The 17,078-nt window shown below is 39.8% G+C and overlaps 1 protein-coding gene across 1 annotated transcript in view; it reads right to left on the bottom strand.

Moving 5' to 3' along the window:
* Positions 1-6,764, bottom strand: part of UTP20 (UTP20 small subunit processome component) — a 93,174-nt gene extending 86,410 nt beyond the window's left edge. Inside the window, exons 1-5 of the mRNA XM_082349691.1 lie at positions 6,530-6,764; positions 5,543-5,623; positions 3,487-3,553; positions 3,229-3,361; positions 2,585-2,773 (exon numbers count right to left, since the gene is read on the bottom strand). Of these exons, the coding sequence (XP_082205817.1) occupies positions 2,585-2,773; positions 3,229-3,361; positions 3,487-3,553; positions 5,543-5,623; positions 6,530-6,574 (515 nt within the window). The 5' untranslated portion in view covers positions 6,575-6,764. The remainder of the gene's footprint in view (positions 1-2,584; positions 2,774-3,228; positions 3,362-3,486; positions 3,554-5,542; positions 5,624-6,529) is intronic.
* Positions 6,765-17,078: the final 10,314 nt, after the last annotated feature.

The raw sequence follows: 17,078 nt of genomic DNA, 5'->3' as shown, positions 1-17,078 counted from the left end.
AAGACCCAACGCAGGCAAAAATAAATAAATAAATAAATAAATTTTTTTTAAAAAGAGAGATATCAGAGAGGCTGGTCTGTCTAAAGGAAGAAGGATGATATGGGTGGGGAAGGCAGCTCCAGATAAAGCTGCTCAAGTCAACAGGTGGCTTTGAACACTAAGCAAAGGAGTGGGGACTCTAGCTTACATTTAAGTAAGCACTTACTATGTTACTTCATCTAATCAGCACAAAGACTCTGTGCGGTAGGAACTATTATCCCCATCCTATAGATAACGAAATAGGGGCAGAAAGGCTACGCAATATATTCAAGGTCATACAGCCATGCAGCTCTAACTAAATAATGACTCATATAATCACATTGTTTCAACTGGTCTCCCAAATGGAAGAAGAGCATGGAATATATCTCTCGTATTTCTGCCATATTCCCAGCACCTAATTGTTCCTTGGTCATGGCAGGTACTAATAAGTGTTGGCTGAATAAGAAATGAATAGTTTCAGAAAGAGAAATTGGGCGCCAGTATAGGGTGATATAAAGGAAGAAAGAAGAGGCTGGCAGTCCAACTAGGAAGTTATTCAAGTCATAAAAGCCTGGGCAAACAAGGGCATGAAAGAGGGCCAGTGGCAGAGGGAAATGACAATGGAGGAACCCAAGAGACATTTCAAGAGTCCCTGCAATGAAACCAAAGACCTTACAGTATCCACAAGGCCCTTTATGGTCAGGGCCCCTACTACCACATCTCTGACATCGCCTGATTACTCTCCCCCTGTACACGCTGCTGCACCACCCAGGCTTCCTCACTGTTCCTCGCTCATGCCAGCCCCATGCCCAAGATGTTCTCCCCCTGATAAACTTCATGAGAAGAGGGATTTTTATCTGGTTTATTTGTGAGTGCATCTCAAGCCTGATACACAGTGTACAATAGTCACTGAATTGAGTACGTGAATAGCAGAATCAAGAAGATGTGAAGTCCTTGAAGACAACTGGGTCAAAGATGCCGCTAAGTGGCCAAATCTCAGTGATGGGAAGAATGATGGTATCACCATTAGAAACTGGGCGACCAAACAAAGCCTGGCATTGAGTACATATTTACTGAACATACAAATGAATGAGAAGAGCTGGCTTGAACAGGAATGTGCAGACTTTGATTTCAACAATAGTCAAGTGAAAATATCCAGGCTGTTGAAGATGTCATACTGAAAGCAAATAAATTTATAACTGGAGAGCCTGACTCAGGAGATATAAAAGTAACAGCAGAAGTCATGAAACCAAATAAACTATATATCCCCCAAGATCTTGCTGGTCTTTAATGAAGTAATCTCGGTTTCTAATACGTTTTACCAAAATCTTCATAGAGAACTAGTAAAGGTCAGAAAAATATTTCTTTCTCATTCCGTGTTTAAAGGAGGGTAGAGTGAAGGGAGGTGGTACAAAAACAAAATCGACAGTCCTATCCCATATCCATACTTATACTGGGTTGGGGTAAAAGGTTAATCTTACGTGTTCCTGTGCCAATTGAAGTATGTAGAAGTAATCAGGACACCAAGTAGAAAATTCCATTAAGTCCCAGATTGAAATAGATTACAAACAATCTTTGCCTTACTTTAAACAAAAAGCTGGTACAGAATTCATTCTCTTTCCCTGTCCACACTTACTTACAAATACTGAGTGTCTCTTTTGGCTTAATCAGTATTTTAGGGGCTAGGAAAATGCAAATATTTAAGATGGGGTTCTTGAAGAGTTTATAGGTTTATAGAGGACACCATTACATTAGAACAAACGATTATAACAGAAGTTGTGTGACATAAGTGGTATAGAATGCCAGACGTGTTCAGAGTACAAACCTCTGACTTCTGGACAAGGTGCCTGGGCATGTATGTGGAAGCTATGGATTCAAGTCAGGCTTTGATGGTGGGGGGTTTGATTTCAATAGCTGGAGATAAGAGAAGGTCAGGTCAATGCAGACTGATGGAACAGACTATGGACCACTTTGGCTGGAGAACCAACTTTTTATAAGAAAATAATTAGAGACTGAGCTGGAAAGGAAGTTTGGCGTCAGACTGAAGACAGGGAAAAGGCAATTAAAGAACATATTAATTAAAGTTAGGTAGCCATGTCAGCAGGTGCCAGTGACAGGTATTATGCATGTTTTCATTAAATACAGATAGGAGTCAGAAAGTCTCTGCTGGTTGTCAGTATCAATAAAAACTGCCCTTGACCAAAAAATTAAAAATTAAAAACTTAAATGCTAAAAAATATCATTGTAGAAGAGGATCATTCTACTTAGGGGATTCAAGCACACAGTTGTTTCCACAGAGGCAATCTTGACTATTTGACATATATGTATCGCTTTTGCTTTCAAAACTGATGCAGATGGGGAGCAGAACTGACTGCAAATGGGCATGAGAAATCTCTTCGAGATGATGGAAATGTTCTTAAACTGCATTGTGGTGATGGTTGCATAACTTTATAAATATACTAAACAGCACTGAATCATATATAAAATAAAATAAAATTTTAAAGCAAAAAAAAAAAAAAAGAAGAAGAAGAAAAGAAAAACCCATGTGAGAGAGAGAAAAGGTCACCTGTATATATTGGACATGTCCTTCACCATTAGTCTCCACAGGTATTTGTACAGATAGGACAGCGAGGTGAAAGCCCATTCTAACAACTCTGTGTCCTGAGTCTCCAGGATTGAAGTGATAGTCAGGAAAAAATCCTGAAAATGGGGATAGAAGTCCGTCTGCAGATCTCGTGCCAACTGTACAACTAAACTGGATGAAAAAAATAAGGAGAGATAACTGATTCTGATACATGTAGATCAAAAACCAAATACTACAAATCTGTTTCACAAATGATAACCTATCGCCTATGATGAAAGGATTAATTAAAGCTACTAAACCAAGTCTCAAGAGAGGTATAAAATTTTTCACGTTTTAAGAGTTGAGCAAAGAAATCAGGCTAGAGTTTGTACCTTACATCACAAGTTATAGTCAATCATTCCTATAGTGTCAAAGAAAAATCAGGTTCTTGTAAAAGTATAAAAAGCAAAAAAGTATACCTCTAAGATTCTGCTTTACAGTAATGTACTAATATTTTCATCTAACGAAAAAAGGTAAATTCTTGTTTCTAAATTACAAACACCAGATCTAAAGCATATGTAGCTATAAAACAACCTTTATTAAAATTCAGATAAATGTTGTTGCCTTTCTTTCAACATGCTACTTACTCCAAAAGGGGTTGATAGGCATAACTGTTCTTGACTTGCAGGTGAGTCTTCAAACTCTGAACTATCTCATTTTGATGATAGACTAGCTGATTGAAAGACTGGCATTTGTTAATAACTTCTTTGTAAAATTTCCCTGGGTGGGGGAAAAAAAAAAAAAAAAGAATAAGTTCTGCTTTTCCATCACACCAATATTTAGCTGTTTTGACCATATATAGTACAAATGATGGGTGAATAAAATAGAAACAAAATAGAAAATACCAAAGTGCTCCGTAAGGTTCAGTTCTCTCCACTTCAGTAGACCCTCGAAAAAGTAGGTTTCAACTTCCTGCCAAGATTAAAGCAGTCCATTAATCAGACAACTCAAAGAAAAACTATAATCAAAGTAAATAAGAATAATGATATATTAATACCTTAAGACAGTGATGATAGTCAAGAGTTGAAAAACTCCTCTTAGTTTTTTTTTAAACAGGGCATTAACTAACACACCTAAAAAAGCAATCAGGTGTAAAATATGGGCAGAAGATTTAAAACTATGTAATAGTCACACTAAAAAAAATTTTTTTTCTGTTTTTCACAATTTTAGGCCAAGAAAAATGTTGACTCTTAAGTTCTTTCATTCTGCTTTTGGAAATATGAATTGCTACAACCTTATAGAGAAGTAATCTGGCATTTCTATTAAAATTAAAAACACGTATGTCCTTTGATCCAGCAATTCCCTTTTTGGAGATATTTCTTATAAAATTTGTAAATATACAAGTATAAAGACATTCATTCAGCTTTACTGTAGTGGCGGGGGGGAAACATAAAAAAGCCTAAATATCCAACAAAAGGAAAATGGTTGGTATACATATTATGGTCTGTATATAATAAGGTATATTATGTGGCTATTAAAAAGAATTATATCTATTATTAAATTAGAAGGATGTTGATAGTATACTTTCAAAGTGAGAAAAGCAAGTTTCATAGTGAAGTATATGGTAGGAACCAATTTTTCTTTAAAAAAAAAAAAAGACCTCTATAAGTGTTTGCACACATTTATACGAGAGAAAAGTTCTTACTTAGATGACTACCAAATCATCACAACTGGTTACCCTGACTCCAGAACAACTGGTTGTTCTTTCCTCCACATTAAAGCCAGAGAGATCTAAAATTTACAACTAATCATGTCACACATTCCCCTGCCTTATAATCCTAGAATGACTTCCCATAGCTTCAGGATAAATCCAAACTTAGCTTAACATATGAAGCCCTTCATGGTCCTTGATTATCTCTTCAGCTTTATCTCTCACCAGCTACCCCCTTCGCCCATCTGCAGTCACCATCAACATAAACAAACATCCCACATGCAATTATAAGCATACTGAAATGCTTTGGAGTTTCTTGAATGTGACATGCCCTCTTTAGCCTCTGTTCCTTTATAAAGGCTTCTTCCTCAGCCTGAAACAGCCTTTCCTGTTCTCTTTGCCATGCTAAAACCTATACAAACAAGATTCAACTCAGGTATCACCTTGTCTACTTCACCTTTTTTGACACCTCGCCTTACACCCTCACAGAATCTAGGTTAGGATCCCTTCACGGTGAGTTCCCAAAGCATTATGTGCCTACCTAGATAACATCATTAACACACTGAATTCACATACTGGAGACAAGGCATTCAAAGAGATAGTGAGCGGAGTCTGACTAGAGTCAAGTGAAAAATAGTAAAAACTGACGTTGAATCCCTAATTTAAAGGCACGTTATACAGGACCTTAAAAGGCTGGCAGAGAAATAATGACCTGATGCAGCGAAAACAAGATTTTTGAGTAGAGGTGTGACCGAGTTACAGCACGGTTAGAACTGGAAAAAATTATGTGGTTTAGCTCCCCCATGTTTTTTAATAAAGGAGGAAACTGAGCCCCAGGAAAGTGACTTGCTCAAAACCTCTTTAAAATTGTAGTTTCAGGAATATGGATCTGTAGCGGTGCTCGGAATGCGCATGGGAAGGGAGTGGCTGGAATCAGAAGTCACCTGAGAATCAAGTAAATTTTCTAACACCACATCACCCAATAGAACTTTCAGCAATGATGGAAAATGTTCCATATCTGCACTTGGTCAGTATGGTAGCAACTAGCCACATATGGCTACTGAGCATTAGAATTTTTAATTTACTTTAGTTTAAATCTGATTTGTTATGTGTGGCTACTGTTTGAGACAGCACAGGTCTAATGCATTTCATGTTCATAAAAAAATGGCTTGAGAAACAATTCACTTCAAAGAGAATCTAAAAAACCAACTATGAATACTTGAAGATCAGCTCATTTAACATTCTCTTACCTCATCATAGCTTGCAGTTCTATCAATCCGGTGAATAATATCGATATTCACATTTCCCAATCGTTCAGCAAACGTAAGAAACTGCGGGGGAGAAGTATATTTACAATACATCCACATTTTATACTTATCATATCTTGAATATCTGTTTGAGTGCTGTATAACAATCATATGTGGACAATTTCCTTCTGGAAGTACAAAGTTTATAGGTTCAATGTGCCTCCTTACGTTCTATCATTAGAAATAATGTTATGCTTCGCTTTCAATTTCAGAGTTGTATTTTCAATCAATCATAAAATGTATAACTGAGTTTTACAACTAGAAGTAGACATCGCTGATAAATCACAAAAGATAACTTTAAAAACAAACTGAAAGACAAATGCACTGCACTACTGTACGAAGATAATGAAATATTTCTATGGATATATTTGCAAAATGTCATTTCAAATAAAATTTCCAGGCTAGACTGGTGGATTGACCTAGGTAAAAGCTAGCAACGTGGCCTCGCCAGATCTACTGCTAGGTTTCATACCCTGCTGCAAGTACAGGATCTGGCTAAAGTCATGGCAACAACAGTGTTTTTAAACATATACAGACCTACGGCTGTAGAGTAACAAAGAAACTCTCAAGGAGCAAACCGGGAAAGTGGTGTAGTAGCCAGTAGCTGGAAATCACTCACCTCCTCCCACCGGCCCGTCCCCCATTCGGTCTTCAAGGATAAGAGAGCAGGAAAGAATTCCTAAGCAGTTAGTTTGTGACACTGAATTTAACTCTGGCCTGAAGAGAAGTCTCAGCCAGGCCAGACGCCACAAAACATGGGCGAAATCTGCAGTTGAAGCTTCCTTCCCCATCCCATATTTACTACACCCGGAGAGAGAGAGAGGCTCTTTTGCTAGAGCCTCCGGACAAATGACTTCCGCTCGGCCCAGAGCTCTGTAGCCCCGGGAGTCCCGCTCAGAACTAGTCCCACGGCCAAGTTTCTTCACTCACCCGGTAAGTGTTCTCGATCTTGTGGGAAACTGGCTTTGGCTTCATGGCTGCAGAGGGGCGGCGGCCCGCGAGGATCTCGGGAAGGGTTGAAGGGATGCTACGGACTGTAGACAAGGGAAACTGGCTCCCACACTTGCACTCCCACGCTTGCACTCCCACGTACTCAGACTCTTTCTCACGTGCGGCTTGAGTCCCTGGGCGCCGCCATGTTGGAGACGGGGAGCAGGCTGAGCGGGTCACGTGGGCGGAAGAAGCGGACGGAGCAGGCGCGCCCGCCCCCTGCAGCCGGCTGGAGACTGGGAGGCTCTGGCTCAGTGGGTGTGTGCGTGCGGAGTTTTTTGAGCTCTCCTCAGTAAAGGTTTATACGAAAAATGTGTATTTTTATCATAAAAGAAAACATGCCTGTCATCATTAACAGCCAGCAACTACTACCTCTCACTATGTATACTGCACCAGGCAAAGCTCTTTACATTCATAATTTCACAGTAAAGCGGATTGTGAACGTTGCATGACTACCGATGAGGTACATATTTCTAAGTCCCTTTGGCATACGGAGAAAGCAAGGATGTGCAGCCGGTAAGTGGCAGTCTGGCAGAGGTCACTGAGTTCCAATGTCTGATATTCTTAACCACTATTTTTCCATTTAAAATTGGAAAGGAGTTTTAAAGAAAACTCATGGTTTCATGCACAACCAGTTAACGTTTTGGTATTTTCCTACCATTCTTATGTCCTGTTGTTAAACGTAATTATACAAACAGGTGTGTGTGTGTGTGTGTGTGTGTGTGTGTATGTTTTTTCACTTATTCAACAAATATTTCTTGACAGTCTGCTATGGGCCATGCTCTGTTCTGTGAGCTGAGAGACTAATAATATTAATAATAATTTTGTTTGGAAATGTTTAGTCTGAGGTGCTTACATCTTAGATAGCCAAGAAGAGATATTCAGTAGACAAATTGAATATATTCCTGCCTAGAGCTCAGTATAGAGGTCAGGGCTGGAGGTGTGACTTAAATACACTTTACAGAAAGTGTGAAGTTATTTAAAGCCATGGAACTGGATGAGATGTTTTAGGGAGAGAGTGATGAAAAGGAGGACAAAGAAGAGAAGAGGACCCAAGTTGAACGTTGGAATGCTCCAACATTTAGCAGTGACCAGAAAGGTGACTGGGAAAGAGAGCCAGTGAGGTAGAAACAGATTAGTCCTGGCCTGGAAGCAGAGCCAGTGGCCAACTATAGTGAAAACTGAGGAGAGAGAAGTAGCTGCTGAACCTGACAAGGTGATGGTCACTGATGACCTTGACAAGTATGGTCCGGTGTAGAGGAAAGGAAGCGAAATATGTATGGATTGAGGAGGGAATCAGGTGAAGAAGTAAAGTAGATAAAACACTTTCATATTGTTATTGGCATTACAACATCAATGTTTTTATGTTGTCACAGGGTTGCTGTAAATATTTTTAATGGATTCATAGCATTTATGGATTTTATTTTTTAATAATAAAATATAGAAGTGCCCAATGTTTGACTGGCTTCCAGTAAGCTAATTGGCTTTTTTTTTTTTTTTTCTTTAGGTGGTTCTTCACCTTGTTGGGTCACAGAGCCTTCAAGGAGTCTAAGAAAGCTGTAGACCTTCTCTTCAGAAAAATACTAATAAGCTCATTCACACTAAAATGTATAGGTGATTTCAAAGAGAAGTCTGCAGTTACCTGAGGGTAAGAGCCCCTACTCTAAGCAATGTTCCCAACCTATTGCTAAAATTACCCCCAGATAATTGTGTCCTTTTACTTCTCTATTATTTATTTTTGGTAATAGAGTTAATGGGACAATAAGGAGTAGAGAGAAACATGAAAATCAAAAAACTGACACAAGTTATATATTGCATTGTTACTCATTATATGATCCTTATAATATTGACAGCTCTGGTTGAACAATTTATCAATACAGCATGGTGGTTAAGAGCATGGATGCTAGAACCAGATTGCCTGGGTTTGAATCCTACCTCTGCCATTTATTACTGGTGTAGTCTTAGGGAAGTTACTTACCCTCTCTGAGCCTCAATTCCTTTTATGTAAAATGGAGCTAATGAAAGCACCTACCTTATAGGGTGTTGTTGTGCAGAGTAAAGAAGCTAATGGATGAAAGGTGCCAGGTACCATAACTGCACAACCTTTGACAAGTTACTGAACCTTTCTGAGACCCAACTTCCTGATCTATTAAAAGGAAGTGATAATAATACCAGTTTTTCAAGGAATTGTATTGGCACACAGAGAATGGTATAAATGTTTGCTGAATGGATAAGTGGTCTACTGTCGGGCTACCTGACAAGTTCCTTAAGGGTAGAAACCATGTACTTTTTCAACTTTGTATCACCAGTGTATCCCGTGAACTTAAGAGTTTAATGAATGTTTGTTGAATTAACAAAGCGTACAGTACTTTGTTTAACCCTAACAAACTCAAGACTAATGTAACTCCTGCAGTGGATGCGGGTTGTGCCACAGGATTTTTAAGGTTCTCCCAAAGCTGTTTCTGAGGTTCTGTGGAATATCCAAAGCAGCCATGAAAAACACCACTGTTTACTTATGAATCTTCTTGCCCCCCAGCTTTTGCCCTCCATGCCAAGGCCTTAAATACCCCTTGCAATCCTCTGTTTCTTTTTACTGCGATGGTTCTGCCTGCCCCATCCATTCCAGCTAGTTCACTTAGACACATAATTCTTTCGTTCCTTCCTTCTTAAGCTTGATTGGGAAGTTTCGCTTTTTAATCTTTGTTTCCTTAGTGCACACTCTAATTTAAAGCCCAAGGGACTACAAGAACACATGAGAAGTTTGCCTAGCCTAGACATGGAAGGCTTCTAGCTGGAGGTGACATCAAAGCTGAGATCTGGAAGATGGATAGAAGAAAACCAGGCAAGGGAGAAGCATGGACACAAATGGTGTTATCTAGGTAGAGGGAACAAGGGAGGGAGCAGTATATGCAAGGGTTCAAAGTAGTCAAATAGAAATTTGGTTATTTTTAGCTCTTAATCCAAAGCCATATCCTCTCAAGTTAGCACTGGGCATTGGTATCATCCTTAGTATCTTTGGGCTAATAAAAAGTACAACAAAGAACAGGGTGAAACTCAGAGGTAGGGAGAGCCTCAGTTTCCTTAACTGTAAAGTGGGGACAACAGTAATCCAAGGCTCTTGAAAGATTAGTAAGATGTTGTATGTGATGTCAGGAAGGGGGCAGGTCTGCATGGTGGGGCTCAAAAGATGCAATATATCAAACGGGAAGTGATTCTGACTCAGAACAAGGGACCAAGGAAGTGAGATCTCAAACCAATAGAGGGGAGTGAAGGGAAAAGAAGAAAGCGTGGCCAAGGAAGATATTTTAGTAACTCTTAATTACGGTAGTTAAGAGAAGCTGACCCAAAGATCGTTCCCTTCTTGTGAGAACCATGTTCACTGTTGTGTATAAATCGGGAGGCAGCAAGAGCATGGCGTTTGGATTCAGAAGAACGTTTGGATCCCAATTCTAGGATTTTCCATGTATTAGCTGATAATTGGACCAGTGACTTAATCTCTGAGCCTCAGTTTCCTCACCTTTAAGTAATAACCAAGTCTGCCTTTTTACTTGCTGGTTAGAAAGGAGATCCTTTGAAATAAAGCAGGTCAAAGTCTCTTGTAACTTATACATGCCTATATGAACACTCTTTCTCATTTTTATTGTTTCTTTTTCAACCATGTGATTGCTTTTTAGCACTGAGACCATTGAGCTGCTATTCTCCTTTCCTGGTTTATGCCTCAGGCATCAGAGACATTAGACCAGAAATTGCAAAGTGGTAGGCCTCACCAGCCCAGTGTAGCACACAGATATATTTTGCTTACCAAAAATGTTCTTGAAATATTTTAATTTGTAAAAAATCTGGAGATTTCAAGTGAAAATCCAGATTTCTAGCTTCTCTTGAAAATTTTTAAAAATCCACAACACTGGGCCCACATTTGGAAGAGCAGCAATCACTCCCTGTAGTCCAAGCCCTAACCCCCTTGCTGGTTTATGTCTGAGGCACCCACCTGGCCCTCTTAGGCATTTCATTTTGCAGCATCTGCTCAAGAAGAAGGCTGTTGTTGTCTTCGGTTTTAAATATGTCTCTTCCAGAGAGCAGATCACTGACGCTGCTGCCATTTTTATTATTTACTACAGTGAGTGACTCAGCATTTTACAGGGTAGTTGGTGCGGTTTTTCCGTCGGTGTTAAAATATTTGGAACACCCTTCCCCACCTCCTGAAACACACATACAGACATGCACACACGCTATTGCCTTCTATGTTCAGCTTGTTTTCCTTCCCCACTTTCACTCACCATTAGCATTTCTGTCGTGAACTTTAAATTCCTTATTTTCTTTTAAGAGATGTCAGAGGATAACCTAGATTAACCTGCTTTTTGAACAATTTAAACACCTACATATTTTTACATACCCACTTTCATGATTTCTACTCTTTATTTTTATCCTTAACTTGACATCTTCTGTAGGAAGGATAAGGGTCTCACAGTTTGGATTTATCTCCCCTTCTCCATTTTCCCACCCTCCCCTTGGTTATATCTTTGCATCCGAATTGGCTTTTGTCCTATTACATCTTAGTTGCTTCTTTGAAGGAGAGGAGAGCTTGGACTCTGCTGCCAGGTCTCCCAGGCTCACACCCTTGTCACTGCTATGCGAACCTCAGTTTACTCACCCCCAAATTAGGGGTAATACTGGTGCCCCTCATGGAGCTGTTCCGAAGAGTCACTAACCTAATACTTTGGTTATCAAAGTGTGGTCCCCAAGCAGCAGCAGCACCCGATGGGAACTTGTTAGACATGTGAATTCTCAGGCTTCACCCCAAGCCTGTTGAATCAGAAACTCGGGGGATGGGGCCCAGTAATCTGTACTTTCACAGGCCTTCCAGGGGATTCTGCTGCAGCCCCAAGTTTGGGAATCACTGACCTCCTGTATGTTAAAGCACTTAGAACATTGTCTGGCACATCCCATGTGCTATAGAATGTGTTTACTATTATTACTGTTTAGTCTTTTATAAGTATTTGCTATTATCACTATTTTGTTCTCCTATCCACATCTGCAAGGTAGGTTGTATTATCCTCACTTTAAAGATGAGGGATCTGAAGTTCGGAGAACTTCTAAGTGGTGGAAGGACTTGAATTCAGGTCTTCTAATTTCAGTTTGCCTTTTTGCCACCCCACAGCTTAAGAGTGTGAACTAGAAGGGACAGGTTTAGAGAAATAAATGCTTGGATGTTATGGTAGACATTTGTTGATTTCTTGACGTCTTTGTTCTCTCTTCCTCTGGAAGCAGCATCCTTATTTTCCTTCGAGGAATCACTCTTCCCTCATTCTTAGTGTCTGAAGTTCAGACTAGACACCTAGGAGGGCTTGTGTCCTAAGCTGTATTTCTTTGGCCAACTAACTGGTTCAGAGGTAAGCATGTGTCCCAAGCTGGGCCAGGGACCCTATCTGGAAGTTTTGTGAGAGCTATTGGGTAAGAGGTGCTTCTTTTTCTTGGATTTTTGCAAGATGATAGGAGCCTGAAGCTGTTGGTGGCCATTGTGTCACTTCATGGAGAGGTCTGCCTGAGAATGAACTCTGTGCAAAGTAGGTGAGAGACAGGGAGGGAGAGAGATTGATTGAGATGAGCTTATGTGAGCCAGTGGATCCATCCACCCAGTCCTTGGACTTTTCAGTCACCTTAGTTCACTAATTCCACTTTTGTATGCTTAAGCCAATTTTAATTGGGTTCTGTCACTTTCATCCAAAATAATACTTATACAGCTGACTTAAAATTTTTGTGTTGGGGCTTTCCTAGTGGCGCAGTGGTTAAGAATCTGCCTGCCAGTGCAGGGGATATGGGTTTGAGCTCTGGTCCAGGAAGATCCACATGCCACGGAGCAACTGGGCCCGTGCACCACAACTACTGAGCCTGCGCTCTAGAGCCCGCGAGCCACAACTACTGAAGCCCGTGTGCCACAACTACTGAAGCCTGCGTGCCTAGAGCCCGTGCTCTGCAACAAGAGAAGCTACCTCAATGAGAAGTCCGCGCACTGCAACGAAGAATAGCCCCCGCTCGCCACAACTAGAGAAAGCCCGCGCACAGCAATGAAGACCCCACACAGCCAAAAATAAATAAAATTAAAAATAAATAAATTTATAAAAAAATAAAATAAAATTTTTGTGTTGCTGATAAACAAGACTGGAAACTTAAGCCTTCCTCTTGACATAAACATTTATATGGTGAATAAGAGTCAAAAGAATCAAAGACAAAATCTTGATAATAGGAGTCAATGTGATGGATTGGAAAGAATATCAGACCAGGAGTTATAAAACCTGGGTTCTAATCCTAGGAGGTTCACTCAGCTGTGTGACTTTGTAAAATTAACCCTGCACCAAAAGAAGTAATGTACACATATATGCTTTGAATATTGCATTATGTGAAGTCAAGTAGTTATGAGTTGCTCCCAAAACTTCATATGTATATACAATGGTATGTTTTCAGTATCAGCTGGGGAGGCCGAGAAGGGGACGCTTCTCAGTTTCTTATATATCACTCTTTGATCTCGGTGATAGAATACCTTTAAAGATACACTTAAAAATACATCTTAAGGGCTTCCCTTGTGGTGCAGTGGTTAAGAATCCACCTGCCAATGCATGGGACACGGGTTCGAGCCCTGGTCCGGAAAGATCCCACATGCCGCGGAGCAACTAAGCCCGTGCACCACAACTACTGAGCCTGCGCTCTAGAGCCTGTGAGCCACAACTGCTGAGCCCGTGTGCCACAACTACTGAAGTCCATGCGCCTACGGCTCATGCTCTGCAACAAGAGAAGCCACCGTAATGAGAAGCCCGCGCACTGCAACGAAGAGTAGCCCTTGCTCGCCACAACTAGAGAAAACCCACACGCAGCAATGAAGACCCGACGCAGCCAAAAATAAAAATAAAACAAAATAAATAAATTTATTAAAAAAAATACATCTTAAGAGAATGGAAAAAAGCTACAGACTGGGAAAGATGCTTGCAAAACACATATCTGATAAAAGATGTGTATCCAAAATGTGCAAAGAACTCTTAAAATTCAACAATAAAAAGAACTCAATTTAAAAATGGGCAAAAGATCTGAACAGACACCTCACCAAAGAGGATATACAGATGGCAAATGAGCATATGAAAGATGCTCAACATTGTATGTCATTAGAGAGTTGCAAATTGAAAAACATTAAGATACCACTACATACATGTGAGAATGACTAAGCTCTAAAATACTGACAACGCGGGCTTCCCTGGTGGCACAGTGGTTGAGAATCTGCCTGCCAATGCAGGGGACACGGGTTCGAGCCCTGGTCTGGGAAGATCCCACATGCCACGGAGCAACTGGGCCCGTGAGCCGCAATTACTGAGCCTGCGCGTCTGGAGCCTGTGCTCCGCAACAAGAGAGGCCGCGATAGTGAGAGGCCCGCGCACCGCAATGAAGAGTGGCCCCCACTTGCCGCAACTAGAGAAAGCCCTCGCACAGAAATGAAGATACAACACAGCCATAAATAAAATAAATAAATAATTTAAAATACTGACAACGCTAAATGCTGGAGAGGATGTGGAACAACAGGAACTCTCATTCATTGCTGGTGGGAATGCAAAATGATACAGCCACTTTGGAAGACAGTTACCTATTTCTCATAAAGCGAAACATTGGCTTATCATATGAGCCACCCGTCACTCTCCTAGGTATTTATTTAAATGAATTGAAAACTTATGTCCACACAAAAACTTGCACATGGATGTTTATAACAGCTTTACTCATAATTGCCAAAACTTGGAAGCAACCAGGATGTCCTTCAGTAGGTGAATGGATAAACTATGGTATATCCATACAATAGAATATTATTCATTGATAAAATGAAATGAATCTGGAAAAGAATGGATGTATGTATATGTATAACTGAACCACTTTGCTGTATACCTGAAACTAACACAATGTTGTAAATCAACTATACCCCAATATAAAATAAAAATTAAATTAAAAAAAATGAAATGAGCTATCAAGTTTCAGAAAAACATAGAAGAAGCTTAAATGCATATCACTAAGTGAAAGAAGCCCATCTGAAAAAGCTACATACTATAGACTCCAACTTTATGACATTTTGGAAAAGGCAAAACTATAGAGACAACAAAAAGATCAGTGGTTGCCAGGGGCTGGGAGGAGGGGACAAATAGGTGAAGCACAGGGGGTTTTTAGGGCAGTGAAACTATTCTGTGTGATAGTTTGTGTAATGGTGGATACATGATTTTATGCATTTGTCAGTACTTATAAAACAGTACAACACAAAGAGTAAACCCTAATTTAAACACAGACTTCAGTTAGTAATAATGTATCAACATTGGTCCATCCACTGTAACAAGTATACCACAGTAATGCAAGATATTAATAATGGGGGAAATTGTATGGGAAGGGGAAGGGGGTATACAGGAATTCACTACACTTTCTGTTCAATTCTTCTGTAAACTTAAAACTGCTCCAAAAATAAAGCCTATTAATTTTTAAAAATTACATCTCCTCCTAACTCCTTCTCCTTTTAAACCAAAAAGTTCTTTGGAGAACATCATGGCTACTTGAGATGAGATCTAGAAAGACAACACCCTGCTTTTGAATCCTGGGAGCTCCAAGAGGAAGTAGGACCAGAATCTCATTAACACTAGAAGCCAAGAAAATTGGGATCTGTGTGATTCAGAGTGAATCAGAAAGAGAACTGAGTGACTCAGAACACCAGCTAGGAAAAAAAAAGATTTATTTACATACTCAATGAATCTTTATTGAGTGCCTACTATGTGTCAGGCACTGATCTAAAGGCTTAAGAGACAACAGTAAACAAATGAATTCCCTGCCTTCATGGGGCTCATATTCCAGTGTGGAGAAACAAAAAATAAATATGTAAGTCTCTAGTAGACCATCAGATGGCAATAAGTGCTATGGAGATAAATACAGCAGGTAGATAGAGAGTGTGATAGAAACTTTTAATTATTCCACAGAATTCATTCCCCTTTTCATTTTTTAGAAAAAGAACCCCTATCTCAACCACTTATACAGGTCAACATCAAAAAAATAACCCAATCAAAAACTTGGCAGAAGAACTGAAAAGACATTTTTCCAAAGAGGAAATGCAGATGGCCCACAGGCACATGAAAAGATGCTCAACATCAGGGAAACACAAATCAAGACCTCAATGAGGTATCACCCAACTCCTGTCAGAATAGCGATCAACAAAAAGAACACAAATAACACATTTGTGAGGATATGGAGAAAAGGGAACCCTCGTATACTGTTGGTGGGTATGTAAATTGGTGCAGTCACTATGGAAAACAGTATGGAGGTTTCTCAAAAAACTAAAAATAGAACTACCATATGACCCAGCAATCCCACTCCTGGGTATATAACCAATAAAAACCAAAAGCACTAATTCGAAAAGATACATGCACCCCAGTGTTCATAGCAGCATTATTTACAGTTGCTAAAATATATAGAAGCAACCTAAGTATCCATCAACAGACTACTGGATAAAGAAGATGTGATATATATACGTGTGTATATGTATATATACATACACGCACATATGTAGTGTAGTAGTATTCCACTGTGTGTGTGTGTGTGTACACACACACACATACACACACACACATACACACACACACACACACACAGTGGAATACTGCTCAGCCATAAAAAAGAATGAAATTTTGCCATTTGCAGCAATATGGATGGACTTGGAGGGCATTATGCTAAGTGAAATAAGTCAGACACAGAAAGACAAATAATGTATCATATCACTTAATAAAAAACACAACAAACTAGCAAATATAACAAAAAAGAAGCAGAATCACAAATATAGAGAACAGACTAGTGGTTACCAGTGAAGAGAGGCAGGGAGAGGTAATATAGGAGGGGGAGTGGTAGGTACAAACAATTGGGTGTAATATAGGTTACAAGGATGTATTATACAACACAGGGAAAATAGCCAATATTTTGTAATAACTGTAAATGGAGTGTAACCTTTAAAAATTGTGTAAAAAATTTTTTAAAAAAGAACCCCTATCTCAACTTTTAGCTGGTAACATGACCATGCATTAGAGACTACATTTCCCCCCCACCCTCCATTTTGCACCTGGATATAGTGTTGTGACCAAGCTCAGGCCAAGGGGATATGAGTGGAAATGTTTTGTGTAACTTTCAGTCAGGTCATTAGCTGAAGGATAAAGCCACTTGCCTTGTACCCTTTCTTTCTCCTTCCAACTGGCTAAGAGATGGCATTGACTGGAGCATCCTTGGAAGCCAAGTGTGGAAGATGGCAGAGCCCCCAGCTTTGGACTGCTCAATTCTTGACAGTTACACAAGAGGGAAATAAACGTCTATCTAATATAAGCCACTTTGGGTTTGGATTTCTTTATTATTGCAGCTTAGCTGGTACTTAATTCAAGGAGCACCAGAGCAAAGTGAGAAGGGTTTGCTATGTTATATAAGGTAATCAGGGAAGCAG

The sequence above is a fragment of the Balaenoptera borealis genome (assembly GCF_965194805.1).
Source record: "Balaenoptera borealis genome assembly, chromosome: 13".
NCBI lineage: Eukaryota > Metazoa > Chordata > Mammalia > Artiodactyla > Balaenopteridae > Balaenoptera > Balaenoptera borealis.
The sequence above is the reverse complement of the archived record's forward strand: the minus strand, read 5'-3'. Positions and strand labels throughout refer to the sequence as shown.